This window comes from Dermochelys coriacea, chromosome 2, assembly GCF_009764565.3.
Source record: "Dermochelys coriacea isolate rDerCor1 chromosome 2, rDerCor1.pri.v4, whole genome shotgun sequence".
Classification (NCBI taxonomy): domain Eukaryota; kingdom Metazoa; phylum Chordata; order Testudines; family Dermochelyidae; genus Dermochelys; species Dermochelys coriacea.
Genome location: NC_050069.1, coordinates 34,346,643 through 34,361,369, shown reverse-complemented (window position 1 = coordinate 34,361,369; position 14,727 = coordinate 34,346,643). Strand labels below are relative to the sequence as shown.

Here is a 14,727-nt window from a genome sequence, read left to right as displayed (position 1 = left end):
ATGTTAAGCAACTAGAGATTGCCCCTCAAGAGCTAGACATCTAATAATAATAAATTTTAAAATGCTTTATTAAGATGTAACCAATGATAACCCTGATGACTGGCCATATAGTCTACCTATTGCCTCTGCCATTTTTGTCTGCCTGGGTTTGAATTGTAATGTCTTCAAGGCAGCACCTATTCCATCTTCCATGTTTGTTCAGTACGTACCACACTATGGGTGCAACTGGAAACAAACAAGTAATAAAAAAGTAGAAAAACAAAGAGAAACGTAATATTCAGACAATATCTGAAAAACAACAAGTCATAAGGAGTCAGATCCTCCGTGGCTATAATTTGGTATCACTAAGTCAATGGAGCCAATTTACATCAACAGAAGATTTGGCACAAGAGCTCTGTGTTATTCAACCAAAAAGTCAAACATACTTGTTGGCATCAGGTTCACTCTCAGCAATATCTCAAGAACTATCCATGTTCAAATGTTCTCCTAAGCTATTTTGTCCTTGATTAGTTCAGAATGTCAGAGTCTCTTTTCTTTTTGGACCTATACAAGTAAATTTGACCCTCCCTCGCCAATGTGTCACTCTAGTGCCATGGTTCCCAAACTTGTTCCGCCGCTTGTGCAGGGAAAGCCCTTGGCGGGCCGGGCCGGTTTGTTTACCTGCCTGCAGGCTGAGGGATGTACTGGCTGCTGCTTCCAGCAGCTCCCATTGGCCTGGAGCAGCGAACCGTGGCCACTGGGAGCCGTGATCAGCCAAACCTGCGGACACGGCAGGTAAACAAACCGGCCCAGCCCGCCAGGGGCTTTCCCTGCACAGGTGGCGGAACAAGTTTGGGAACCACTGCTCTAGTAAGAAATTTCTGAGACTTTTAAAGATTTTACTCTCTTACCTCCTTCTTTGGAGCAAAGATTGACCAGACTGTGAACTGTGTCCATCAATTCCAGCTGTTGTTTCTGCAGGACACTGTTGTTGTTAGTTGCCTTGTTTAATTGCTTCTCTAGCTCCTGGATTATGTAACTTTGGCGTGAGACTAAGCCTTGAAGGTTCTCTTTTTCCTCCTTCAAAGTATCCAACTCTTCTTTATGCCTTTCTTCCATTTCTAATATTTTATGCTCAAGTAAACTTTAAAAAAAAACAGCAGACATTAATTAGTATTAATATACATTGATACAGAAGCTGGTGTTAATTTTATCGTTTGGTTGTATGCAGAGTTCAGCACATGAATTACTCATGTTTAAAAAAGGCAATAAACTCATGGCCATAACTTCACTTTAAAATGTTAGCCAAGGGGTTGGTATATTCCATCTAGGATCTTGCTTTCTAAACAGTGCAAAGTATGTTACATGTGCAAAAGTACACTTGATTGCATTCCTAATTTGTACACCCACCTTAGGGAACTGCATGCACAAATGGTGGGTTATGTACCTAGCTGGCAATTTGTACATGTAGTTATCCACTTTGGGCAGATAGTTAAGCATCCAAATTAGGCATGCAGTTCCAACTATATTTTTTGCATGTGCAAAAATGTTGTAGAGTCAGGAGAGGGAGAAAAGATGAACAGGGCATGGAAGTTGTTGGTTGAGTGGATGGGGCAATGTGATAAGAGATGGGCTCAGTGGGGTAGGCTGGAGCAGAATTGTGTAGAGCTGTGAGCACAAGAAGGTAAAAACTTGGGAACAATGGGGAACCAGCCAAGGGATATGGAGCCAATACTCAAAAAATCTAAACAACAGTCTGATGGATTCAGGAAAGCATCTTTGAAAGAATATAAGAGAAACACAGAATAATCCCTGGACTACTTGCATCTATTTTTATCATATGGTCTCATATGGAATCCTCCCCTAAACTTTGGATTATTAGCAGTGCGTTACATTTGCAGAGCAGGAGGCTCCTAAATTGCAATCTAAGGCCTTGATTCTACAAAGACTTTAGGACCAGTGCCTAAAACTGTAACATTGTTCCCTCATGCCATTGTCTTATGTTTTCCTCTCAAAGACTCCTGTGAACTCTTCTAATTGCTTCACATGAGATTTGATATTCTAAAATATTGAGAGAAACAAAGAAATGTAGCCTGCAGTCTGTCTAATATGAAAGACACTGTCTCTTATAATAATTAAATGGAAAATTAGAGTTACAGCTGACAAATTTACACACCTTTGTAGTGAAGAAAATGATGCTGAAAATGTACTGAAAAAGAGATAGTTTAACTGGTTTGTGTCTAGGCATGCTAACAAGATATAGACATCTTATATAAACTTGGAATAATCAATCCAGTGCAAATAACTTCCAGATCATTAGAATGTAATGCATTATAGGACAACTTTAGTTAAAAATAACCAATAATCAATTCAGTACTTTTATAAACTTTTGTATAATTTTAATAAAATGTTGTTTGATGTCATAATTGTGATTCTCAACTTGTAGGGTCCTGGGAGATTTTAAGTGGCTTGTGAAGATGGGAAAGGAAAATTTGCACAGGTGAGCAGTACCCACTTCCATATCGCAAATGAATTTCTTTTCCCAAAAGGTAAATCAGGAAGTTGGATTCTTAATGTGGGATCCCTATTTTGTCAAAATCCCTCATAAGGAACTTTCCTTCCACAACAAAAAAATGAAGATGATGACTCATACGGTAACCCAGAGGCCTTCTGAATTCTCATCGTTTATATCTCCTCAGCCAGGAAAATCTTTAGTACAACTGTAGAAAAATAACTGACTTACTTTCATCAAACGTTATGGCTAATTTTAGAATAAATGTATGCAAACAGGTTTCAGAGTAGCAGCCGTGTTAGTCTGTGTTCGCAAAAAGAAAAGGAGTACTTGTGGCACCTTAGAGACTAACAAATTTATTTGAGCATAAACTTTTGTGAGCTACAGCTCACTTCATCGGATGCATATATCAAATTGGTAGATGCACAGGTGAACGAGCCTCTTATAGTGTGGCTGATGTGATTAGGCCCTATGATGATGTCCCCTGAATAGATATGTGGACAGAGCTGGCAACGGGCTTTGTTGCAAGGATAGGTTCCTGGGTTAGTGGTTCTGTTGTCTGGTGTGTGGTTGCTGGTGAGTATTTGCCTCAGGTTGGGGGGCTGTCTGTAAGCACGGACTGGCCTGTCTCCCAAGATCTGTGAGAGTGATGGGTCATCCTTCAGGATAGGTTGTAGATCCTTGATGATGCGTTGGAGAGGTTTTAGTTGGGGGCTGAAGGTGATGGCTAGTGGCGTTCTGTTATTTTCTTTTTTGGGCCTGTCCTGTAGTAGGTGACTTCTGGGTACTCTTCTGGCTCTGTCTGTTTCAGATTGACAAACAGATTGACAGAACCAGAAGATATATGCCATCATGTGATATATGCCATCATGTGCCAGCAATGCCCCTCTGCCATGTACGTTGGTCAAACTAGACAGTCTCTACATACAAGAATAAATGGACACAAATCAGACGTCAAGAATTATAACATTCAAAAACCAGTCAGAGAACACTTCAATCTCTCTGGTCACTCGATTATAGACTTAAAAGTTGCAATTCTTCAACAAAAAACCTTCAAAAACAGACTCCAATGAGAGACTGCTGAATTGGAATTAATTTGCAAACTGGATACAATTAACTTAGGCTTGAATAGAGACTGGGAGTGGATGAGTCATTACACAAAGTAAAACTATTTCCCCAAGTTATTTCTCCCCCCCCACCCCACCCCCCACTGTTCCTCAGATGTTCTTGTTAACTGCTGGAAATGGCCTACATTGCTTGTCACCATGAAAGGTTTTCCTCCTTCCCCGCCCCCCCGCTTCTGCTGATGGCTCATCTTAAGTGATCACTCTCCTTCCAGTGTGTATGATAAAACCCATTGTTTCATGTTCTCTGTGTGTGTATATAAATCTCCCCACTGTATTTTCCACCAAATGCATCCGATGAAGCGACCTGTAGCTCACAAAAGCTTATGCTCAAATAAATTTGTTAGTCTCTGAGGTGCCACAAGTACTCCTTTTGTTTGTATGCAAACACTTTCCCCCTCCTTGTACTCCTTCCTCTCCCCCCAACCCCCGCCCCATGTTCATTTTATAAAGATCAAAAGGAGTTGTAGATGCAACAGGACAGCTAGGATATATATAACTACCATCCTATAATCTTGTCAGTACCGACACTTTGGCATTATTGTAGGAGTTCAGCAAATCAAGGTTTTTATTAATATTAGATAAAGAAATGAAAACCTCCCAACTGCTGAACTTCTGATCAGTGATTCTACTGTATATGCCAAAGGAGGTGTTTCTCATATCATGAACCCACCATTGGTCTCAAACTTACCAATAGGCCACTTCCTATCCAAGTTAATCCTAGATTTTATTTATTTTCTCTTTTCCCGCACCTTGGTTTTTACTGCTGGGTAATAGATGAGTGGCAAAATGCCTATTTTATTTCAGGTCATTTAAGCTAACGGAGAAATGTAATAAAATTCTTATGGAGTTGTTTCTATTAAATATCATGGGGTCTTAATGTGAGTTGTTACAAATGATAACAGTGTAAAGATTAAACTCAGACCCTGGATTTGCTGTACACACTAGAGTAATATAAAGCTTAAAAATAAAACAAAACAAACCCCTAAGTAAAACCAATAGCAAATCTCTTTTCCCCAAACGTTATGAATTTTGTACTTAACAGGACACTCAAGAAAATATATTGTGCAAGCTTGTCCCATCCTTTTCTGTGAAAGCCAAGCAGAGCTACATAAGCAGAGTACCACTTTCTTGGCATCATCCTTGCCCCCAGCTGGAAGGGAGAAGTTGACTGATACTCAAGGCTCTTTAATCTCATTGACAAATATATAAAAAGATACAGTATATTGGAAGTTGAAGCTAGAAATATTCAGAATGAAAACAATGTGCACATTTTTAACTGTGAAGGTAATAAACTGTTTTAATACATTGCCAAAGGATGTGGTTAATTCTCCATCACTGCAAGTTAAACAACACTGATGGGTGCTCTAGCTCAGCTACAACTTATTCAGGAATCATTTGGTGATATTCTATGCCTCATATAATGTACTAAGTCTGACTAGATGATTTTAAAGGTCTCCTCTAGCCAGGGCTCACCAAAAATTTTAAGACTGAACAGTTTTATGTCAGAAAATGATGATGCAACAAAACTTAACATTTGGCAGGAACTTGTAAATTCCATCAAAATCTTCCTGGGAAATTATCAAAATGGTTCATTTCAATATGGCCGAAATGTTTCATTTTGACTTTCTCATTTCAACTTTTATGGTATATTATGTTATAATTTATAATAATGTAACTAGTTTGAAAACGAGAATCATGTGCCCTGTCTGGAACACGTCTGTTATGGCCATGCTGTGCTGGACAGGGTAGTAACTGGTAGCATTCTCGAGATTGCTAGTTTGGAATTTTTCTGCGAGGCTGAAGTGTAAGGGAAGACTAGATGCTCTCTAAATTCCCATCAGGCCACCCAGGCAGCATAGGACAGAATTTAGTTCTTACCATACAACATTTTACATCTGTGTCTATGTCTTAATGTTTTCATAGAAAAGAAGGGTTGACTGCCACAACATGGATTGCTGCATTGTTTGTTTTACATCATACGTTTCTTAACATAACAGTAAATGAATCCATAGTGATGACAGTTCACTGTGTCTTATTTATAGTAACATTGCCCATGTCAGGCAAGGAAGAATAAGATGACAATGCATAGAGCTTCCCTGTTTGGAGTCTATGCAGAGAGGCAGTCTGCAGATGTTTTATTGCTTTAGCAATAACACATCTTTATATTTATGAGTATAGTGTCAACAACATGTGGTGCAAAGATGGGGTGACATAGTGCCTGGTTACTTTATGCTTTGCTATGTAGATGAAAATAGTATTATATACTGCAAAACTCGTAAATTGTTAAGGAATGTGTATGTAGTGACCTGTATCTCTACAATGTTTTTTTTTTTCTCGTAGATATAAAGGCCTCAAAGATATGAAGGACAAGAATATGCTCTGAGGACAGGTGAACTCCCTGTGACAAATTCACCAATGATGTAAGCCCACAGAATTTGGTTCAGTTTTGTTAAGAACCAGGGAGAACCATCTCTCAAAACTGAGCAAAACTCAAAACTTTATTTAGATTGGAGGTTTCTGAATTGACTGGTCTGAAAAGACAGAATTATCTAAATAGCATGAGAAAGGTTGCTGTCATGACCTTTCACTCCAGTGGGGCCAGAGTTTCACCCATGATTTAACAGCAAGGAAGTTGTAGAAATTGCTCACAAAAATCTTATTTGGGTTTTTTTTAGCCTGGTGTTGAGACCAAACAATTTCAAAGAAATTCAGATAATTTTAAAGGTTTATCAGAACGAGCCTAATTCCACAAACCTTCAAAAGTTCATTCACCATTAACAGGTTACCCTCATGGAAGGTCTGTGAACAAAGAGTTTACCAAGTTTTCAATCATCACTGTATTTTAAAGGGGCACTAACAAGGACATTGTGGTTAAAATGAAACCAATATCAATGATTTATTGTTGGTTAAGTAAAGGCCTTGTGCTCTGCAAGACAAAAAGGGGATATATAGTCCTTGTTCTAATGGACTTTACCATCCAAATGATCTATAATTGATTATTGCAGTAATTATGCAGTACTATTCCTTGATAATTCTTTCAATCAAAATGCCATAGCTGTGACTTGAATGACTCTGCTCCTTTTTTTGTGTGTGAGTAGACAGAGAATATGACTTCCCTGTACATTTTTAAATCCTATCTACTCATTAGAATGGAATAGTCTAGGAAAGTACAGCTAGTGCACAACACTGATAAAAATAAACCACTGTTCACTGTAAAAAGAAAAGGAGTACTTGTGGCACCTTAGAGACTAACAAATTTATTTGAGCATAAGCTTTCGTGAGCTACAGCTCACTTTATCGGATGCATTTGGACCAAATGCATCCGATGAAGTGAGCTGTAGCTCACGAAAGCTTATGCTCAAATAAATTTGTTAGTCTCTAAGGTGCCACAAGTACTTCTTTTCTTTTTGTGAATACAGACTAACACGGCTGCTACTCTGAAACCTGTTCACTGTAAAGTTACCCTGTGAGCAAGTTGATTTCTTTACATGTTGCAGCCTTCAGCTAGGAGCTCAAATAGTCTTTCTGGTATCAGAATAATAGTATAAAGAAAAGGATATTATTGTTATTGTAGGTTACATATTGGGCATGTTGACAGGGAATCTTTAGAGTTGTTAGTTACAATACAGAAAAAAGCCAACTTCAATTTGCCTTACATTTTAAGCATACTTCTGTATATTGTCTATTCTATTGTATTAGTGTAGGCAGTAATCTATTTTCTACCATACAAATGCTGTGTTACATTTGTCAGGATGTAAGCCAGCAGGACAGTTCAGCATGACTGCATCATGTATAACATTATTCGTAAACCTTCCTGGTAATTCTAGAGAGGTTAGCAGGCCAGTACCGAAGCCAACACACAGACTTCCAGTGAGGGCTAATGTCATTTTGAAAGGTGATGAAGTAGAACATGGAGACAGCACTCTTGAAACTCTCCTGGGAAGAAGGAAAGCTTTATTTAGGCAAACTGCATTGCAAGTTACACAGTTTTTTTACTAATCCAATCCAGACCATAGCATCTTAAAGGGGATTTTTACTTATATTTTGAGATGCCTCAGTTTAGATGTGTTTGGGAACATGGTATGAATCAGGTCAGGGAGATGGGAATCTCTTGCATCAAAAATTATCTTAACCACTCGCATTAAAAGTAATCTTTAAAAAGTCTGGACATTTTAACCATAGACAGTGTGATTTACTTTGCCTTTGATCTATTCAACAGGTAAAGACAAGTATTATCATTGTACTAAGAAAAGTCTGGCCAAATATGTAATCACATCCATATACACAGAGAGAGAGAGAGAGAGAGAGAAATTGGATTTAAATCCTTATTCTCCAGCTGTATTCTTCTAGCTGTGAGAGGTTAGGGAGAAATCCCCTGTGGGACAGGTTATTCTATAGTTGTCCACTACAAGTTTTCTTGAAACTTCCTGTCTAGTATCAAGCACTGGACATTGCCAGAGAAGTAGATGGAGCACTGGTCTGGTCTGGTATTACCTATATTCCCATATTTCTTTAAATCCAGTAAAATGCTGGGGCCTCATTCTCCACTTCATTTAATCTGTTGAAGTCAATGGAATTACAGTAAGGCATAGGAAATAAAGCTAGTATAATGGAGTAGAAAAATCAAGCTCTTCACTGAAACCAAAATATGTGTCTAAAATTCCATCCAGTGGTACTGTGTTTTTCATTACTTCTGGCACACAAGAGTGGAGGTAGTGTCCAATAAAAGTATTCCTGGAGAAATGATCATAATCTTCCTTGTATATGGTATGACTGTTCTTGTGCTGAATCTGCTAACACTTGGTAAACAAACTTCACTTGGTTTACCTATTCCTGTGTAATGCCTAGATTGGCAAGTCTGCTATGTCTATGCTCATTTCTCTGATTCTCCTTTTTCCTCCAACAGTTGCATACTAAATGAGATAGCAGGCAATCAATTATGGGCATCAGTAACCCTGCATCCTCCTCGAAAAAGTTTAAAGTGAAAGCACTGAAAGCAAGGAACATTCTCAAAATGTAACACATTATTTTAAAATGTCCTGTGAAAGAATAAGTTGCACTGACGTAAACAATCATTTATATTTACAGTTATTGGGAAACCATAATATTAAGGACTTGTCTATACAATGAGTTAGTGTGTGGACAGTGCTGTGTTATAGATTCACACCAAGGCTTGCTGTGTACTAACTCACCATGTAGATGAACCTTCAGTTACTGCATTTCACAAGATCATCCCAATATGTACTATAAGATTGTGGGACAAATTGCAGTAGGTGCTGTATATGTACATAGTAAGAGACTCTCCCTGTTCAAAAGAGCTTAGAATCTAAAAAGACAAGATAGATAAAGGAAGGAGAGGTTACTTTGTACAGTGACTGGAGTTCTTGGAGATATTTATCCCTATAGGTACTTCTATGGTTGCCAATTTTGGTGGGATATATTCCTGGAGTTTTCATCACATGACATAATCTTTAATTAAACATTCATCTTTAATTCCTGGAGACTCCAGGGCAATCCTGGATGTTGGCAACCATATCCACTTCAGACACGCATTCACTCCATGCACCTTTGATCAGAGATTTTTTGTTTCAGTGCCCATTTGGTTTGCTAATATGCTCTTGACACCCTTGTGCCATACAAAGGGTATATAGAGCAGCATGGATGAACTTTCCTCATTTCCTTATCTACTGCAAAGTCCCATGAGCCACGACTCCGAGGCAGAGGGGAAGGAGGACTAGTAGTGGAGCACACATAGAGACAAACATCTTGAAAAATTCCAGTTACTGTACAAGGTAAGTAAACTCTTTGTAACATTACCCAGCGTATAATCTGGACTGCTGAACAGCTGTTTCCCCTCAGTTCTCCAGCCTTTTACACTGCTTTGCTGTGAGAGCAACCACTCCTGATCTGCTCCACACACAGCCTCTAGCATGTAAATTACTCCCAGCTGAATTACATAAATGCTCTAGTCAGACACTTCTGAATTATACTGCAGAGTGACAACAGAAAATTGCAAGTCACAGACTTGTCACCAGAAATGTAAATCTTGCAGTACACAGCTCTTTTCTTTTGGATAATGCAAGCCCATAGAAAGTCTGTCATTTCATTAATAGAAGATGATATGCACAAACCCTGATATCTCAAACGGAGGTTTCCAAACACTTGAATTCAAACTCACTGGTTTAGATAAAACAATTAAACAAGTTTATTAACTAAAGAAAGATAGATTTTAAGTGATTACAGGTAATGAGGCATAAAAGTCAGAATTGGTGACAAAGAAAATAAAAGGTAAAACACAACTAACGTAATTTAACAAGCTAAGTGAATTCAAAGTGAAATGTCTCTCTCACCACATGCTTTTGCAGTCTCGCTGGTTGGAATCCTTTCAACCAAGACTGTTTCTTTGCCTTTCATGTATTGTGAATGTTGTGAAGAGAGAGAAAGGTAGGAGTGTTTTGGGGCCTCTCTTCCCATTTCTCATAGTTCTCTTTTCCCTTTGAAGATCATCTTCAGCTGGGGTTCAGGAGACAGGAGGTTTGAGAGATGGGAAACTGCAGCTGTTTTCTTTGCCAATATGTAAATTTCTTGCTCACATCCTTCTTCCTGCCAAAGAATGGCCACTTAACCAAGTGATAGTCCATTTGATTTTGTTGACATCTGGCTGAGGTGTTGGCTAGCTTTTTGTCTCTAGGGAAATGCTCTGAAGCTGTTTCTGCAGACTTGGAACATGTCTTATACAGCAGAATTTTACAACTTTCTATACAATGTTACCACACATCTTTTACCAGGACAATAATGTTTAGCAGATTATGATTTTTGAAATGATACCTCACAAGGCATACTTTATACAAAAAGTATCATAGGCTTGTAAAAAGGGTGAACATAGGAGTAAAGACTGTCACACTCTCCTTTTTTATCCCCTTTTTTTATGCAAGGCCCCTATAGGTGCTCCACTTCAAGTGATTCATGAGCAGTGCTCTTTCAAGGAGATGGGAGCTTTGAAGCCAGATCTAAGAGTGACAACAGAACTGCAGTACCAAAAGCAGCATCTGCCTTAGAAGCGTGCACTAAAACATAGTGTTTGGGAAGATGTGAACAGAAGCCCAAGTGGCACCTCTACAAATTTCTGCAATTGGTATGTCTTTTAACAGTGCCATGAATGTAGACTGACATCTGGTAAAATAGGCTATTATTGTAGGAGGGTTTCATAGCAAGAGAGGATGCATCCCAAATCCCACTTTGATAGTCTTTGGATGGAAATCATGGATCCTTTAGTTCTGTCCACAAAAGCAACAGTCTGAGAGACTTTCTAATTGGTTTGGTTATGTCCAAATAGAATGCCCTTCTAACATCTCAGTTATGGAGGGTGGCTTCCTCCTTGTTTTGATGTGGGTTAGGGAAGAAAGATGACCTGACTGATATGGAATTCTGAGGATATTTTAGGTACAAACTTGGGATGTGGCTAAAGGAAATCTTTCCACTTGTAAAAACCTGTAAAGGGGGGAATGTGCCACTAATGGCCCTGGTTCTTCAATTCATTGGGCAGAGGTTACAGCCACTAAAAAGGCCATCTTCATAAGCAAGTGTAGATAGGAGCACTTAGCTATTGGCTCAAAGTTTGGTTTCATCAAACAATTGTGGACCAAATTTAAATCCCACATTGGGGTTGGCTTTCTGTTTTGTAGGAAAAGGTTAATCAACCCTTTAATGAACCTGGAAGTCTTGGAGTGGGCAAATGCTGAAAACTCCTCCACGGAGAATGGAAGACTATGATAACCACTAAATGAGCTTTAATGGAATTTAGAAGAAATCTAGGCTTCTTCAAATTCAACAGGTAAACTACATTAGCTCAGAGGGAAGAATAGACAAGAAAGACTTGTTGTTGTACACACCAATGCCAAAATCTCTTCCATTTTTGCAAATAAGTCTTCATGGTGAACTCCTTTCTGCTGTTTAACAAAACCTGTGGCACTTCTGTGGAACAGAAAACTTCTGTCCCAGAGGACCATTAGGAAAAAAAACCCTGAGCTGCAGAATGTTCACATCAGGGTAGAGAATCCTACCTGAGTCCTGATTTAACTAGTAGGGAATAATTGGAAGTTGTAATGCTAGATAAGAAGTGAGATGAATCAAGCCAAGTGTTAATTCAGAGCTGTTTGACAGTACCGAGCCTGGGATCCCGTGACAGCAATCCTGAACTCATGGGTGAGTAGCTTCTGCAACCAAAGAGATCTAGACATTTTATCTTTATCATGATGTTGCTTTAGAATGATGTTGCCTGCCACGCTTGTTGATGGCATCAGAAACCAAAAAGTTTGAATTTTTATTTACACACCCTCCACCAGAGTAGTTAGCTGGAACGTAAGAGCTTTTGGCTGTCTCTTTTACATGCTGGGTATATGGTGGCTGCGGTTTGCCAGATAGCTTTGGCAGGTTCAAGCATGGCTTTTTTCATATATATGGGCACTCTTCTTTAACTTTCTCTACAAGGATCTGAAGTGATTTGGTGATCCTTTTCATAAGCTCCTGAAATTGTATAAAAATCATCTGCACAACAACTAAGGGAAGGGGGCAACACAGTCTCATCTGGTAAGTATAAGGAGATATGAGTTTGTGATGTTACTTCTTTATGAGCTCCCACCTCTTGTCCCTTGAAAGACTCATCTTGGTTTGAGATTGTTGATGAATAGGTCTAGCAGGAGACTGTTTCCTGTGGTGATCCCCATATGTAGTTGGGAACTCTACAAAACTGTTGACAATAAGCACCCTATGGGCCCCAGTATGGCCACTGAGGGGTCCATAAGGAATGGGAGGGGCAACCAGTGTTGCTCATACCAGGACAAATAATCAAGATCATGAGTCTGTCTGGGTCTAGAAGTCTCTCAGAAAAAATGTCTGAAGAGATGGCTGTAGGCTGATAACAAGGTGATCCCTGTACTACAATCTGAGAGTCAAAGAGATGTCCTCAGCCTAGTCCTGGGGGACCAGACAGAGGTGGCGTTGATTGTCTGTCCCTTTTTGACAATACTGGTGAGAAAGGAAGTACCAGAAAATGGTATGGTTTAATGGCCTAGAACATTCCGGTACCAATAGACTTTTTCTGGATCTACTCTTGAATGCTGAACAGATTTTGCACTTAGATGGGATGTGCATATCTCCCAAACAATGGATGCAACAAGAATAGGTTGTCACAGACTAGGATAGGTTCCCGAGAAGGGAAGCAGCAGTTGAATCCAAAGGTTCCAGGCATATTCTGGGGAAACAACTCCTAGCAGCCCCCATCTGTTGAGATCTCCTGAGTCCCAATCCAGGGCCTTAACTACATAGAGCCATGAGAATGATTAGAGGACTGGAAAACATGCTTTATAGTGATAGACTCAAGGAACTCAATCTGTTTAAGATAACAAAGAGAAGGTTAAAAGGTGACTTGATCAGAGTCTGTAAGTACCTACCTAAGGAACAGAAATTTAATAATGGATTCCTCACTCTAGCAGACAGGAAGTTGAAGCTAGACACATTCAGACTGGAAATAGCGTGCACATTTTTAAAAGTGAAAGTAATTAAATATTGGAACAATTTAGTCACTGTCACAGTGGACTCTCTGTCCCTGGCAATTTTTAAATCAAGATTGGATGTTTTTCTAAAAGATCTGCTGTAGTTCAAACAGGAATTAATTCAGGGCAGTTCTATGGCCTCTGTTATACAGAAGGCCAGATTGAATGAGCACAGTGGCCCTGCTGGCTTTGGAATCTATGAACCACAATACCATGCTTCCTTTCAGCTACTAAAAGAGTCGGTGACAGAACCCAGAAGCCCTCACTCCAGGTCCCTGCTTTAATCACTAGACCACATTCCTTCCTATTTTTCTGTTTGCCCCATACAGCAATGTTTCTAAAGGGAGACAATACAATTTAAATGTTGCTTTTCAACACATTCTTTATTTCCATATACAAACTCAGACTATTTCATCATGTCACAGACCATTTCATCATGAATGTCAGTGTAGCCACCCAAAGGTCAAGTCAAGTCAAGTTTATTTACTGCCACACATGCCTTGCACCCTGACACATTGTTAAGATACATAAATAAAGAAAGAACATTAAATACACAAGACATCACATAAATGACTCTGTCCCTTGCACATTCTAAATAAATACTTGCAGCTAAGCAGATAATGGAAATACAATTATTTGTTCAGTCAATTAAAAGTGAAATTAAAACATACATATTTCCAATTTTATAAATCTATGAAACTCATTTAATCAATCCTCAATTCAATTAAACTTCTTCTAAATGAAAAAATTATGCACAAATAATTATTAGATTTGATAAATTACCAACATTCACAACAAATACTATTGACAATGAATTATTTGACCATTTCTGCAAAGGCATCAAAATTAGCAATCATTTCTTTATAGTAATGTACTCTCAGGGGCATCTTTTCCTTTCTCCACCATCATCAGTTTCCTTTCCTTCTATCTTCCAATAGTTTGTTGCCATTGCTCATTATGTGATCCATCTAATTTTGTAGATTCATAGATTTTAAGGCTGGAAGGGACCACTGTGATAATCTAATCTGAACTCATGTATAACACAGATCATAGGACTTCCCTGAATTAAGCCTGCTTCAAGTCCAATAGTTGTGGTTGAACTTCAGCATATCTACTAAAAAAACATCCAATCTTGATTTAAGGATTTTCAGTAACACAGAATCCACCACAACCCTTGGTAAATTGTTCCAATGGTTAATACTCCTCACTGTTAAAAATGTGCACCGTATTTCTAATCTGAATTTGTCTAGCTTCAGCTTTCAGCCATTGGATCTTGTTATACCTTTGTCTGTTAGATTAAAGAGCCCTCATTTCTGTTCCCCTTGTAGGTACTTGCAGACTGTGATCAAGTCAGCCCTTAAGATAAACTAAAGACATTGAGCTACTGGAGTGTCTCAGTATAAGGAATTTTTCTAATCCAAGATCTGTGAGAGTGATGGGTCGTCCTTCAGGATAGGTTGTAGATCCTTGATGATGCGTTGGAGAGGTTTTAGTTGGGGGCTGAAGGTGATGGCTAGTGGCGTTCTGTTATTTTCTTTGTTGGGCCTGTCCTGTA

The 14,727-nt window shown here is 38.9% G+C and overlaps 1 protein-coding gene across 2 annotated transcripts in view; it reads right to left on the bottom strand.

Annotated features, from left to right (window-relative positions):
- Nucleotides 1–14,727, bottom strand: part of ANGPT1 (angiopoietin 1) — a 203,861-nt gene that overhangs the window by 82,953 nt on the left and 106,181 nt on the right. For both annotated transcript variants that reach the window (XM_043507427.1, XM_038390976.2), the window contains one exon: nucleotides 891–1,123. In XM_043507427.1, coding sequence (XP_043363362.1) covers nucleotides 891–1,123 — 233 coding nt within the window. The remainder of the gene's footprint in view (nucleotides 1–890; nucleotides 1,124–14,727) is intronic.